At 46.5% G+C, this 13,683-nt stretch overlaps 1 protein-coding gene across 8 annotated transcripts in view; it reads left to right on the top strand.

Moving 5' to 3' along the window:
- RFX2 (regulatory factor X2) overlaps nt 1-13,683 on the top strand; it is a 64,002-nt gene that overhangs the window by 24,388 nt on the left and 25,931 nt on the right. For 5 of the 8 annotated variants that reach the window (XM_032711724.1, XM_032711725.1, XM_032711717.1 and 2 more), the window contains exons 2-4: nt 9,081-9,193; nt 12,253-12,342; nt 13,267-13,346. In XM_032711724.1, the coding sequence (XP_032567615.1) occupies nt 9,089-9,193; nt 12,253-12,342; nt 13,267-13,346 (275 nt within the window). In that variant the 5' untranslated portion in view covers nt 9,081-9,088. Of the gene's footprint in view, nt 1-9,080; nt 9,194-12,252; nt 12,343-13,266; nt 13,347-13,683 lie in introns of those variants that run through there. The other 3 variants (XM_032711718.1, XM_032711723.1, XM_032711719.1) reach the window with 2 other exon arrangements.

The following is a 13,683-nucleotide window of genomic DNA, read 5'->3' on the forward strand; positions in this document are numbered from 1 at the left end:
AAGCCCCTACAGTGCACCTATTAAAATTATGGGGAAATTATTGATTTGAGCCCAGAATTTGTGCTTGGTTTTGGCAGGTAGCACCAATATGTATATTACAGTTGGTATCTGAAGGGCCTAGATGTGGAATACACTGGAGTGTGGCTTAATTCCTTCTTCCAGCCCTGAAAGATTCCTCACTGCTCAGCAGATACCAAGATATTGTTTCTTGGGTGACATTATTTGCCATCACTGCAGCAAAACTTTCCTCAAGTCAAGGTTTAGGCAGTTAATCGGAAAGAAATAAGGAGTTTTGAGCTCTTCTTGGCTGGATTGTGCTGGGCTAAAAATCTGGAAGCTGTTGGACTTTTCTTAAAGGTGAGTCTGTTAGAGCCCAAGGGAATGGCTGGAGCTGTGCCAGGGGGATTGGGATGGATCTCAGGGAAAGGTTCTTCCCCCAGAGGGTGCTGGGGCACTGCCCAGGCTCCCCAGGGCAGTGGGCACGGCCCCAAGGCTGCCAGAGCTCCAGGAGCATTTGGACAACGCTCTGAGGGACAGGGTGGGGTTGTTGGGGTGTCCTGGGCAGGGCCAGGGGTTGGACTGGACGGTCCTTGTGCGTCTCTTCCAACTCAGGATATTCTATACTCCATGATTCTTTGCTGGGTCCTGAGGGTGAAGTGCAGCAGGGCAGGAACAGGCTGTATTCTGGTCCCTGCATTTCAGAGCACCAGGAGGGACACATTCAGATCTGAAGGGAATCCAATCCTGGCTTTTGACACTTGGAGGGTGTTCCTGTTATTAACCCAAAAGAAAACAGGACAGATTTTTGTGTATGAGGGATGTTCACATTGGTACTTTACCCCTGCTCGGGTCTGGGTTCCCTGCATGTGGGATTTGGCCACAGGCTGCTCCTAGCAACCCTAAACCATCACAGCTTTTGCTCTTCAGTCTCTTAAGTCTCTTAAGGAAACTCCAAATAACATTAAATTCCTCCCTCTTTTCTGTCCTGAAAGTTACTTTTAAAGAAACAGCAGAGATTAGTGAACAGCTGTTACACAACATTTGTGTGTGTGTGTGTATATATATATATATATATATATATATATATATATATAATTTGACTTAATTCTACGAAATCTAATTAAAGACTGAGTGTATATTTGTATTTCAGTATATTATTAACTTGCTAATAAAAGCCATTTCCAATTTTGTATTTTTCCATGAGGACCAAGTTTCTGAAAAAGAACCACCTCAACTGTACTGCCCTTGAAAAGTGTGTTTTGGGTTTATCTGTGTTTCCAGGTAACTGAAGCTTGTAGACAAGCAGTATTTGCTTCTGTTTTAAATTAATTTAACCTAATCAGTGGAAGGCTCTGGTGCCTTCTTTTGTTTATAAAATTTTGAAGCAGTGTAATAAGTAGTCTCTCCAGAAAGCTTATTTTCCAGTTCCTTGTGATGTTTCCTTATCCCTCTTTCATCCCCTCCACTTACACCCCTCATGGAAAGGCTAAAGACTGTGACATGTGGTTCAGGACACTCTGGATGAGCCAGTTCAAGTGCCAGCTCCTGTTGGACTGGACAAGCTTGTGAGAGAACAAGGGCACGTTGCTGAGAGTACAGAGATGGCCCAGACCTCTCCCCACCCTCTGCTGGAAGGGGAGAGGGTGGTTGTGGAAGGTAGATGCTGCTCCATCCCTTTGGATGTTGACATCACATGAGGTCTGGTGCTGCTGGTGGTGTCCCAAACTGTGGGAGGTGGGTCAGTGTGACCTGGCTGTGGGTGTTCGTGCCATGGGATGTGGGCTTTGGTGCAGAGGTCAAGGTTTTGATAAGCCAAGACTCTGGTCTTAGCCTGCTCTGATATCCTTCCAGTATCTGAAGGGCCTACAAGGAAGCCAGAGACAGACTCTCCAACAGAAATTGTAGTGATAGAACAAGGAGGAATAGGTTCAAACCCAAAGAGGGGAAATTTAGGTCAGATATATGAAGAAATTCTGCCCTGTGAGGGTGGTGAGGCCCTGGCACAGGTTGCCCAGAGAAGCTGTGGCTGCCCCATCCCTGGAATTGTCCAAAGCCAGGTTGGACGGGGCTTGGAGCAACCTGGGCTAGAGGAAGGTGTCCCTGCTCATGGATGAGCTTTAAGGTCCCTTCCAACCCAAACCATTTCATGGTTCCATGATACTTCTTGACTCCCTCTAAATGCCAGAATGGCAGCTCGTCTTCCAGGGCTTTTAGAGCAGTTAAAATCCCAGGAATTGCTGTACCTCTCCCGAGCCATCATAGTGTCCTGATTGTCAATTGTACAACATCATGGACAAGGATTAAGTTCAGGTGCTGAGCAACCAGATTTCCAAGTGCTTTGAGCAGCATCCCTGTGTGGTCTGAAGGAAAAGGTAACTCCTAATTTGGAATGCCAAAGCAAAGAGTTTCTTTTGATTTTGCAGCTGGATGAGCTGGAATCATGATTTTCCAAAGAGGATGCAATGATGGGGGGCACACTCAGTCCTTGGTCTTGGGTTGAAGCCATGTCCTGCTCCTCCAACTTTGGAGTTTCTTGGGCTATGGAAAAAATAAATTGCTATTTCCTGATTGGAATTTCTGTTATTTCTTGGAGATCTCATGCTTTGGAGACATGCAGAGATAAAGGATGTGTGTGAGGCAGGAGCCAAGCTTGGTTTAATGTAAATATTCTCCTCAGTTCTGCAGGAAGGCAGGAGAAGTCACTCGATCCCTTTTCATTCACATCAAATAAACCAGTTCCTTCTTCCGAAGAACCAAACACTTCCTTTCTGTACTCTGGTTAAAACACAACTAATGCCTTTTCAGGGCAAGTTATTAAAGGGAGACTAAGCCAAAAATGGTGAATGAAATGGAAAATATTTAAGGAAGTTTTCTTTAGTAAAATAACTGTGACCTAGAATGGGGTGGATAAAGTAGATGGATAGTTGCATCTAGTAGAAAAGAAAGTTAAAATCTGCCATTCTCTGCATTCCTTTTATTATTTTCAATCAGTTTTGAGAGCATTGAGAATTTTCGATACCTCGTTTTCCCTGGAGAGCCAATGCAGTTGGCATTTGCTCCCTGTTTGAGGAGCACCTGCCATCAGAGATAAAAGGACAAGCAGCATTATAGCAGCTTCACCTGGAAAAAATAAAACTTTCCCACCTTTATAACTTAATTTGAAATAAAGTTTCAGATGGACTGGGCAGTGTTTATGGTTGGACTTGATGATCTCAAAGGACTTTCTTTGATTCTGTGATTCTATAAATACATCCTTCAGGCATCAAAAATCTGATTTACCGTTTCCTGGACTTCAGGGCTGTTGTTTTCCTGTCGAATTTTTATGCCCCACAATTAAATCCCCTTTGAGAAGAAGTTGTTAATCCCATTTATGAATGGCAAGGGGAGAGGCAGTGGATTTCTTACCCAAAGAGGTAATGACACCCACCAAGGTTTACTGGGAAGCTTAAATAGAAGTAGCTATAAAAATTTTTGTCCCAGAGGTCAAATAATCGACTGTTCTTATATTTTCCTTTCCCTCATTTGTGTCCCAGTATTATGTTCTAGTTCAGAAGTTCTGCCAGAAACAAAAAAAGGATATAATAAAGGAATTTGGAAAGTTTAAATAGGATCAAAGGGTGACCAAGCAAGCTTTGGAAAGCAAATTAAATAAAATAGTTCAGGATCTCTTTTGTCTTCAAATGAGCAACTGAGTCAATGAAGCAGCAACAATTGTAATGCTTTGAAAGCGGCACTAAAAATGTAGGATAAGGTGCCTAAAGGGGCTCCAGGAGAGCTGGGCAAAGACTTTGGACAAGGGATGGAGGGACAGGACAAGGAGGAATGGCTTCCCACTGCCAGAGGGCAGGGATAGATGGGCGATTGGGAAGGAATTCTTGGCTGGGAGGGTGGGGAGGCCCTGGCACAGGTTTCCCAGAGAAGCTGTGGCTGCCCTATCCGTGGAAATGTCCAAGGCCAGGTTGGAGCAACCTGGGCTAGTGGAAGGTGTCCCTGCCTATGGCAGGGGGTAGAACTGGATGGGCTTGAAGGTCCCTTCCAACCCAAACTATCCTGTGATTCCATGATTATTCTGGATTAAAAAAAGACATTGGTTGGTTGCTGGTGTAGAGCAGCTGATGTGTTTTACATTTACACCTTCAGGAATTAAAGACATATAAATACAAGACCTAAATACCCCGTGAGAGCCATGACTGTCAGTCCCATCCCTGATTTATGTGACCGGCTCTTAAAAATCAAAAATAAATTGAACAGTGACTTTTTCTTCTGAAGTAGTTTGGGCACAATTACAGCAGAAGCGACCCTGGGCCTGAGGAAGACAGGGACTTAAATCCCTTTTTATTTGGAGTCATGGAAAGCCCTGGGATGGATGAGTTCTGGTGCTACATGTCCCACACAGTCAGGACTAGAGAACCAAAGACAAATAAACCACATACTTCCCTGGGCAGGCGCCCTGCTCTGGCTCAGATCACCAGCAGGAGGTCTCCATGTTCAGTTCCCAAACATTTTTGTTTGAGTGTACAGGAGCCAAGAGTTTATATTAAAACATTCTGTGGAAAAGTACTTGTGGTTCCTCCACATCTCCTGGATTTCAGAGCCTGGAAGCTGCAGCACTGAGGGAGCACCCAGGGACACCCTTCCCATTGTGGGGGTCTGCCATCACCCCTCTCCTTCTCCAAACTTTTTTGGGGACCTGGAGCAGAGGATGCTGCTCCATCCCCTTCTCAGCTGGAGTCACCCTGTGAGATCCTCCTGCTGCCCCCTCCTTTTCTTCCCCCTCTCTCTGCAAATTTGAGTGTAGAAGATATTTTGAGATGCTCCTCTTATCTTTGTTTTCCCAGCGTTTTGGAGCTGCTTTAGGCAGGAGAGATTAACAAAGGCAGGGCCATTTTACGTGGAGGCAACAGTGTCTTATGAATGAAACGGTGACAACCCAAGTTTTTTATAAGCCCTCAAGGCTTGTACTGGTGCTCCTTATCTTCCTGAAAGGCATTCAGGCTTTGACAGCCCTGGGAGACCAGTGCTTGAAAAATACCTTGCCTTGGTTAAGGCTTTTTTAGGAGTGGGAAAATCGAAGCAAAGAGAAGGGGAAACATCCTACTCAAGGTCACAGAGCGAGCTGGTGGCAGGACCAGAAATAGCACCCAGAAGTTATTAGGGTTTTTTTCAGAATTTCCTTTCCTGTCCTCTCTGTTTGCCTGGATACCAAGATAGCTGTGTGTAAACAGAAGGTTTCCAGAGGCAGCAGCCTTGTTATCTGCCTGATTCATTCAGTGATGATGCAACCTGGAATTGAGATGTCTGCAATGCCTTCCAGGGTGATGCTGCACATGCCATCACCGGCCCTGTTGAGCAACCAGAGTTTGAAACTCTCCCTGAAACGATAATGTGTTGAGTCAGGCTCTGTAAGGAGAACTTATAGCAGCTTTTCAGTGTCCAAAGGGGGCCTACAAGGCTGGGGAGGGACTTTTTACAAGGCTATGCAATGACAGGAAAAGGAGGAATGGCTTTAAGTTGAAGGAAGATGGATTTAGATTAGAAATTAGGAACAAATTCTTGTCTGTGAGGGTGGGGAGGCCCTGGCACAGGTTGCCCAGAGAAGCTATGGCTGCCCCATCCCTGCAAGTGTCCAAGGCCAGGCTGGATGGAGCTTGGAGCTTGGAGCAGCCTGGGCTAGTGGAAGGTGTCCCTATCCATGGCAGGGGCTTGGAACTAATTGGTCTTTCAGGTCCCTTCCAACCCAAACCATTCTGATTCTCACAATGATTTTATTCCTTATGCATGGTCAGGTCCTGTTTGCTCATTCCTCTGGCACAATAACTTTTTTGGCTCTTCTTAACCCCCAAAGGAGCCCTGGGGCTGAGAAAGTCAACTGTGGATGCTGCTGATCCTCTCTGTGACCCACCAGCAGCTTTGTTGACTATTAATTAGCTCCTCATTTTGTGCAAACTCCCCGGTCCTGGGGCTGCCAAGCTGTCAGGCTGTCACAGGTTGTCACAGGCTGTCAGAGGCCAGGAGACACCTTTCTGTTGGTCACTTCTGTGGGAGAACTGCAGTATTCACCCCAGCCAGGAGTGGGAAGCAACTAGCTGGGATGAACTTCTATTCTCAGACCAGATCTAAGGGGAAGGAGCAAACCATAGATCTTTGGGAAGCAGGTCTCACTTTTGAGCCACTGAGTCTCTGCTAGGAGAGGATGATCAAGGACACTATAAAATTTCCTCCCCTGTGGGAGGTGAAAAATGGGATGGAAGGAGAGCAGGGAGTCCTTTCTTAGGCATTTTCTTTAGGGATGTGGCAGAACTGCCAAAGAGCTGCATGAGCAGGTCGTGCTTGGGCAGCCCATGTTTGTGAAGGAGCTCCGGGGGTGCTCCCTACCCTGGAGAGAGGAACTGCCCCATCCCTGGAAGTATCCAAGGCCAGGTTGAACGGGGATTAGACACACCTCGTCTAGTGGAAGGTGTCCCTGCCCATGGCAGGGCATGGAACAAGATGAGCTTTATGTCCTTTCCAACCCAAACCATTTTGGGTTTCGGTGAAAGAGCAAGACTTTGGATTCTCCATTTCCCCTTTTCATGGAAAGCTGATGCCTTATCCCCCTTCTCGAGCCTTGGCTCACTTGGTAGCCATGCTCCCAGGACATCAGCAAAGCTTTGTAGCACCTTGGGATGGTTTCTGGATAACAGAAATTCTGTGTCAGCTTTTCATCAGCACAAATTAGTGTTAGCAGATGGCACACACGGATCTGATTCCAATTCTCAGGAAGCACAGGATGGCTTTAATGAGAAATGAATGATTCTTTATCCAGGATGTTTCACTGATAAACAAAATAATAACAAGTCCTATGTGCCTTGGCAATCCAGGATTTCTCTACCTTGTCTGGCAGTGCCAGCTGCAGACTTCATCGAGGTCCTTGTGTCAGGCAGGGTTGTCATCACTACCAGAGCCCGCCTTTGGGGACAAAGCTGAAAATCACACTGAGGATTTGTTTTGGAAGCAGACATTTCGCCTTCCACCCTGCCCACCCCTCTCTGCTCCCTTTTGGTCACTGAGGGAAAGCAGAAGACAAAACGGATCAGTGAAGATGAGTTGTTGGTAATTTGGAGACAGCATGTCTTAGAATCATGGAATCATGGAATATCCTGACCCAGCAGGATCAAGTCCAACTTCTCCATCTCTTTTTGTCTTTTCTTATTATAACTACACTTAAAAGGAGACCTTTTGTAGACCTGCAATGCCAAGAGCTGACCCTGCCAGAGCCATTCTCAATAGATCATTAAAATATCTTTATCAGCTTACCCACCTTTCCTCTGTAACCTCACCATGCTTTATTTTTCCACTCAAAAACCCCTGGAGAGCTACAAACCAGAGCCCTGGGCACAAAGAACAGACAATAAACACTCTTGGAAAAGTTAGGGGAGTATGTTTGCTAAAAGTGACCCCCTCTCATGGAGAAGTTTTGGCTAAAAACCAGAGGCAGTGATGGGAGAAGCAGTTGCTACCTTTGCATAGTGGAGCTGCAGGACTCTTGAGGGACATGGGTGGGGATAAATATTAATTAAATTTCCCTTGTTTCTGCTTTATTCCATTAATCTGGTAGCTGTGACTGTGGGGGTTCTGCGTCTCCTCTTTCTCCTGGCTGGAAGAAAGATGATGGGAAAAGAGAAAATTACTTGGGAGCTGTGGGTTTTGGGGAAATTGGGGGAGTAATTGTGATTTGATAATGGGAGTGTGGGGTCAGCACTGGCTGGAAAAAACCTTAAAAACCTGTTTTGTGAAGAATCTCAATATTTGGCGGTTTTTTTCAGTGGCTGAAGCAATAAACAGATAACTTCTGTAACTTCACATCCCCCTTGTATTTCTTCTTAACACAAATAATCAGGAGCCAGTGACCTCATTTTTTCAAAAACCCTCTTAACTTGCAGAAAGTTGAGGGAAAAGTTTAAATATTAGATGGAGAATGGAAATAAAAAAAGGATTTCATAACGTTATTTGGAGGCTGCGTTTCACTCATCAGCAAGACCACAAAAGGAGAAATGACACTGCCCAAAATGGTTTTAATCTTTTGGTTTTGAATTGACAGCAGAAATCCTTCTAAAACAGTTCTTAAAACAGGAACTTTCATAAGAAGCTGAGGAAAAAAGGCTCCCCCTCCACAAAAAGAAATATTTTGTGCTCCTGGGAAGCCCCATCACAACATCCCTTTATGTCCCCTGTGACATGTCCCGTGTCCTGCAGGGGATGGACACAGCGGGCTGGGACAGTGCTGTGAGGGAGAGAGGAGACCCTGGGGATGGAGGGGCTCAGCCCTGCTCTCCTGCCCTCTCTCCATCCCCAGAGAATCCACACATGGCCCTTGGGATGCTTCCGAAGGTGGCTGAGTGAGGTGGGTCAGTGCCAGGACACAGGGATTTGAAGATTCCAAGGGCACCACCAGCTCTGTAGGGTCGTGTTGTGGGAGTGGAGGGAGATGATGTGGCTTTTTGGGACCTTATGAGGCTGGTGGGATTTTAGGGTGAGGGTGGAGAGTGGTGATGTTTCTTTGGAGGTTTAAAATGATAGTGAATCCTTGTTTTTCTGCTCGTCATGTTTGATCGCTCATTGTGATTATAAACCCAAGCTGACCACCCCAATTCCCAAAGAAAGCCTTTGCTAAGCTCCAGGCATGGATTTAGATTGGATTAAAATGTTTTTTGCAGTAGTTAAATGTGATAAGATGGGGGGAGAACAAATTATTTTTAAAATAAGCTCTTACTCCCCCAGATCTTGTGTGATCCTCACCATGACACAATAATTTTCCAGTGCCACTTTTCAGTTATATATAGAAATGCATTTTCTGTTCCTTCCCTCTCCTTTCTGTGAAACAAAAATTGTGCAACTTTCTTTTTTTCTTAATATAATACTGCATTAAAATTAGCTCCAAGCCTAAAGAGAGGCCTGCGTGTAGGATGGCAGCTGCCTTCCTTCCTTCCTTCCTTCCCAGTGCTTCCCCTGGATCTTCCACTGGGATTTTGCCCCTTGGGGCAGTCGCTGGTGTGGGGCCGTGCTCTCCTTGCTTGCCTGATGTCCCTGTGCTCTCCCAGCAGTGAGCATGCAGAGTTCAGAGGGTGGATCAGACTCAGCAGCTTCCGTGGCGCTTCACCCTTCGGCCTCAGCCCAGGCTCCAGTGGTGCAGCCAGTGCCAGCTTCTCAGCAGGTAAGGTATCCTCAGCTGGGAATGCTGTTTCCATGGAGAAGGGCCCTGTTTTGCTGGCTGATGTATTTTAATCCAGGGATTTTTATGGTGGAGAGAGGATTTTTAATCAGCTCATTGAGCAAACCTGTTGCTGGAGTTTGTGTTGATAAAGGCCGTCAATACCTCATGTGTTTTAGCCCTACCGATCAATCTGCAAGCTTTGAAATGTGGGGGTTAGGTTTTAATTTAGCTGCCCAAGGAAGTTACTTTCATGCCAGCTCTGTGTTTGCTTCAGATTAATATCCGGTTGTTGTTGTTTGGTGTGTCAATAAAAGCAGGAGAAGATGGAACAGCCCTTAAAGGCATCACTGCAAGTGAAGCGCTGAGGTCACGCAGAAGGGGTGAGGGGAGAGCTAATGCAGGGAGAGGGGGGAGGAGCCACATCCTGCATCCAAAGAGATGTTTGCATCCACAGAGGAGTGGCCAGAGGTCAGGGAGGGGATTCTCCCCTTCTACTCTGCCTTCATGAGACCCCACCTGCATTGCTGTGTCCAGCTCTGGGGCCCTCAGCAGAAGAAAGATGTGGGAGTGGGTCCAGAGAGGCCATGGAGATGGTCCAAGGTCTGGAACACCTCTGCCATGGAGCCAGGCTGGGAGAGCTGGGGTGTTCACCTGGGGAAGGCTTCAGGGAGACCTTAGAGCCCCTTCCAGGGCCTAAAGGGGCTCCAGGAGAGCTGGAGAGGGACTTAGGACAAGGGATGGAGGGACAAGACAAGGGGGAACAGCTTCTCACTGCCAGAGGGCAGGGATAGTTGGGAGATTGGAAAGTTCTTCCCTGTGAGGGTGGGGAGGCCCTGGCACAGGTTTCCAAGAGCAGCTGTGGCTGCCCCATCTCTGCAAGTGTCCAAGGCCAGGTTGGACAGAGCTTGGAGCAACCTGGGCTAGTGGAAGGTTTCCCTGCTCATGGCAGAGGGTGGAATGGGATGATCTTTGAGGTCCCTTCCAACCCAAACCATTCTATGATTCCATGCTCTCTTCCTTTGATTGGCAGATCCCGACATTTTAAATGGAGGAGGGAGGGTTAATTATTCATATACATGAATATGGTGCACTTGGGAGGTCCAATAGGAGACAAGTGGTGGCTTCAACAGATGGGTGGAAACAACCCAGTGCAAAATAGGAGGGGTTAAGTCAGACTGGTTCCTTTTTATGCCTTTTGGGGAACTATCAAAAAAAGCTTCTGACTCGGGAAGCTGGAAGGATGAGAGGATGGGTGGGTGTAACTTTCCTACGTCCTTCTCCAACTCCCAAGTGAGCAGAAGCGGTTGCCATTGGATGCTCATGAAAAGGAACAATTAAAAGTTGTGAATTAGTAGGAACATTCAATTCACTGGGAGCCGTGGACATTCACATCGAGTGATTCGGGGCCTTGCTGTCATCTCCCAGCCTTCCCAACTTCCATTTCTCCTGGGGAACATTCCTTGTTTGTACTGCAATGATGTGGATATCACTGATCAACAGTGTCAGGTGTCCCAGGGATCATTAGTGGGAATTTGACTGTGACGACATGGTCAGAAAACCCATTGGCTTTGGATTGTGAAATTATGAAATGTCACCAGGACATGGCGCATTGAGTGAAACTCCGTGGATTAAGGAACACCCAGAGGATTGTGGAAGGCTGGTGAAGAGGAGGAGCATCCAGAGCCTTCCCTTCTCGCCAGCAAGACAAGGAAACCACTGGGAATGAACTGCTGGCAGCATGAGTGCTGTGAGGCTGAAGCCTTTGGGGTGATTGATCACTGGTCCACCTTCCAGTGTGAGCGGAGGCTGTTTGAGCAGGATGGTCTCATTTTACAGGTTGGGATGATCCGTTATTTTGGTGGGAAGGAAGTAGGAGCAACCAGACAGGCAGTGAGGAAGGACACAAGGAGTGAGCTGGGCAGCTGTGCCACAGATGTGTCCTTTGATACAAGCAATGCCAGAGAATGGGTAAAAAGTAGGAGAAAGGAATGGATCTTGCTGGGACTTTGGTGTAAGTGGCACTGCCAAGGCCTGACTTCAAAAAGAGCTTATGATGTCCTGGTCCTGCACTGCTTAGAGCCTCTTTTGGAGAGAAAATGGACAGAGTGGTGGCTGACAACAGTGTCCTTACTGCAAGCTTGTACTGCAGGATCTCCAGTGTATCCAGACTTGCTGGGGAGTGGAAATCTGGGAAATTATCATATTCTTGTAATTCTGCTAGAATAGCATTTCTGGTTGTTACAAAGGCATGTTTGAGGGTGTCGGAGGGCTAAAAATCATAAAGATATACGTATAAGGCAGCCAGTAATTGTCAAGGTGGCTTCTAGGAATCATGTGGGATTGTGCTGCTCTTTGTTCTCCTGGGTATTTCTAAAACCTCAAGCCACAGAGGATGTATCTCCTTGGAGAAGCTTTAAAAGGCCATACAGACACTTGGCTCTGTTCCCACGGGCCTCACTGAATCATTTCTTTCCATCTTACCACATCCCCCTGTTTGTTTTGCTGAGCACTCTGAGATATGTGACAACCTCAAACTGAGTGTGCAGGGTGACACACTGAGCCAGGGGAATGATGGAGATGACAGAACAGAGGCAGAGGACAGTGACCATCACAAGGCAGAACAAAGCTCTCTCTGAAGGGAGATGCAGAATCACCTGAGATTTTGGAAGAAACCAGAAGGGCTGTGGCACCTTGGAGAGGCTGCAGGTTTAGCAGCTGTGAGAGAAGAAACTTTGCAGCCTGAGGAGGAGAATGTGGATGTGTGAGAAGTGGTTCTTGCTTAGCTGCTACTGAACCTCATTTGAGCTCCTCTCATCACCCAGCTGTTGGCTGTTATGTCCTTTTGTGGAGATTTAAAGATGATCCATGTCAGAAATTGTGGATCCAGCCTTGCCCAAGTTCAGGCTGGTGTTACCCTGGGAGGGTGGGGACCACAGGGACAGTAAGAGGTGCCACTGCAGCTGGTGTAGCAGTTGTCCATGAAACTTTGGAAGAGAACACCTGACTCACCTGTGTTATGGACTGAAAGTAAGTGTCTGTTCCTGTATCTTCTTTTCCAGAGAGTTTTGGTCCAAGCAACGGGCTCTGCTCCCAAAGGAGCACAGATGCAGCAAATATCTGTTCCCAGAGTCCAGCAGGTTCCACAACAGGTAATAAATAAATATATCTGGAGTGGGACACCACATAGGGACCCCACATCCCACATGACGTTTGATACTGTGCCACTGCTAGAAAAATCTTAATTAAAGAGTGTTGTGGGCAATCAAAAAACTGGGATCACTCTCCTCCTTTCTTAGACTGATTGATTCATACATTTGGAAATTTGATGGATTCGTACATTTGAGGATTTGATGGATGCTTTCAACTGCCATTTTAAAGCATTTATTAAATCAAATTTAAATTAAAAGCAATCCTACTCGGTGAAGATATTTTAGAGGCGAAGTGTTCAGGATTTTTTTTTAATTACACAAATAAATTTGCTGACTACACGTGGCTCCAGAGAAAGGTTCAGTGCCAGAGAGCCATGCAATTGTTTTTATTTATCTGAACTTTGCCTTTTGCAGCCCTTGTTTTCTAAGAAACTAGGGATATGTGGTGCTGCTCTGTGGGGACACTGAGTCTGATTCCTGATTTTTTCTTTTAGCGATTTTTTATTTGGTTGCTGAGTTTCAGGGGGGAGAAAAACTTGACAGAGGGAAACTACATCCCTCCCAGAGCAAAAAAGAGGGGGCTGGGGTGCAGTTGGACACTGCCAGTCCCCTCTGAAGGAAAGGCTGCACCATGATCTCACCCCTATTAGTCAGCACAGAACCAGCCCCAGACACGTGTGCAGGGGAAACTCAGCTCTGTTGTTTCCACTGCTCATGGAGCAACAACTTATTTATCTATTTTTATTTAGCCTTTGAAAATAAAAATGTCCTTTGGGATTCCTTTGGAGGGGGAGGTTGGTTGGTTTATTTTTTTCTTTTAAAAAGAAACCCTAAATGTCAAGGTAAGGTTGAAGTAGTATAAGGAAATTTGCAGTTTCTCCTGCTGTTCCTAAGCAATCCATTACTTTTTGATGCCTGTTTCAGGTGCAGTCTGTGCAACACGTTTATCCAGCCCAGGTCCAGTATGTGGAAGGAGGAGAAGCTGTTTATACCAATGGAACCATGTAAGAGTCTCTCCTTGGCTGTAGCAGAGCCGCGTCCCCTCCCAGCTCCCAACCCTTCCATCCTCCCAAGCTCTTTCCACCCTGGCATTGCCCAAGGATAAAAGGAGGGAGAGGAGGAACAATCGTTTCACATGTTATGTAGTGTTTGAGGGTGGTTTCAGCCAGACTCCAGCCTTGGAAGAGCTGTTATCCTCATGGAGGGACTGTTCTCCAGGGAAACCTGATCTGGTGTTCCACTCTGCCCAGGTTTTCTTTGCTTCTGGCTCTGCTTTAGGAGCCAGGGTGTAGCTGAGAGAGGAAGAAGGGGGTGTTAAAACGTCTCATAGAATCATGAAAT

Source organism: Chiroxiphia lanceolata, chromosome 27 (genome assembly GCF_009829145.1).
Source record: "Chiroxiphia lanceolata isolate bChiLan1 chromosome 27, bChiLan1.pri, whole genome shotgun sequence".
NCBI lineage: Eukaryota > Metazoa > Chordata > Aves > Passeriformes > Pipridae > Chiroxiphia > Chiroxiphia lanceolata.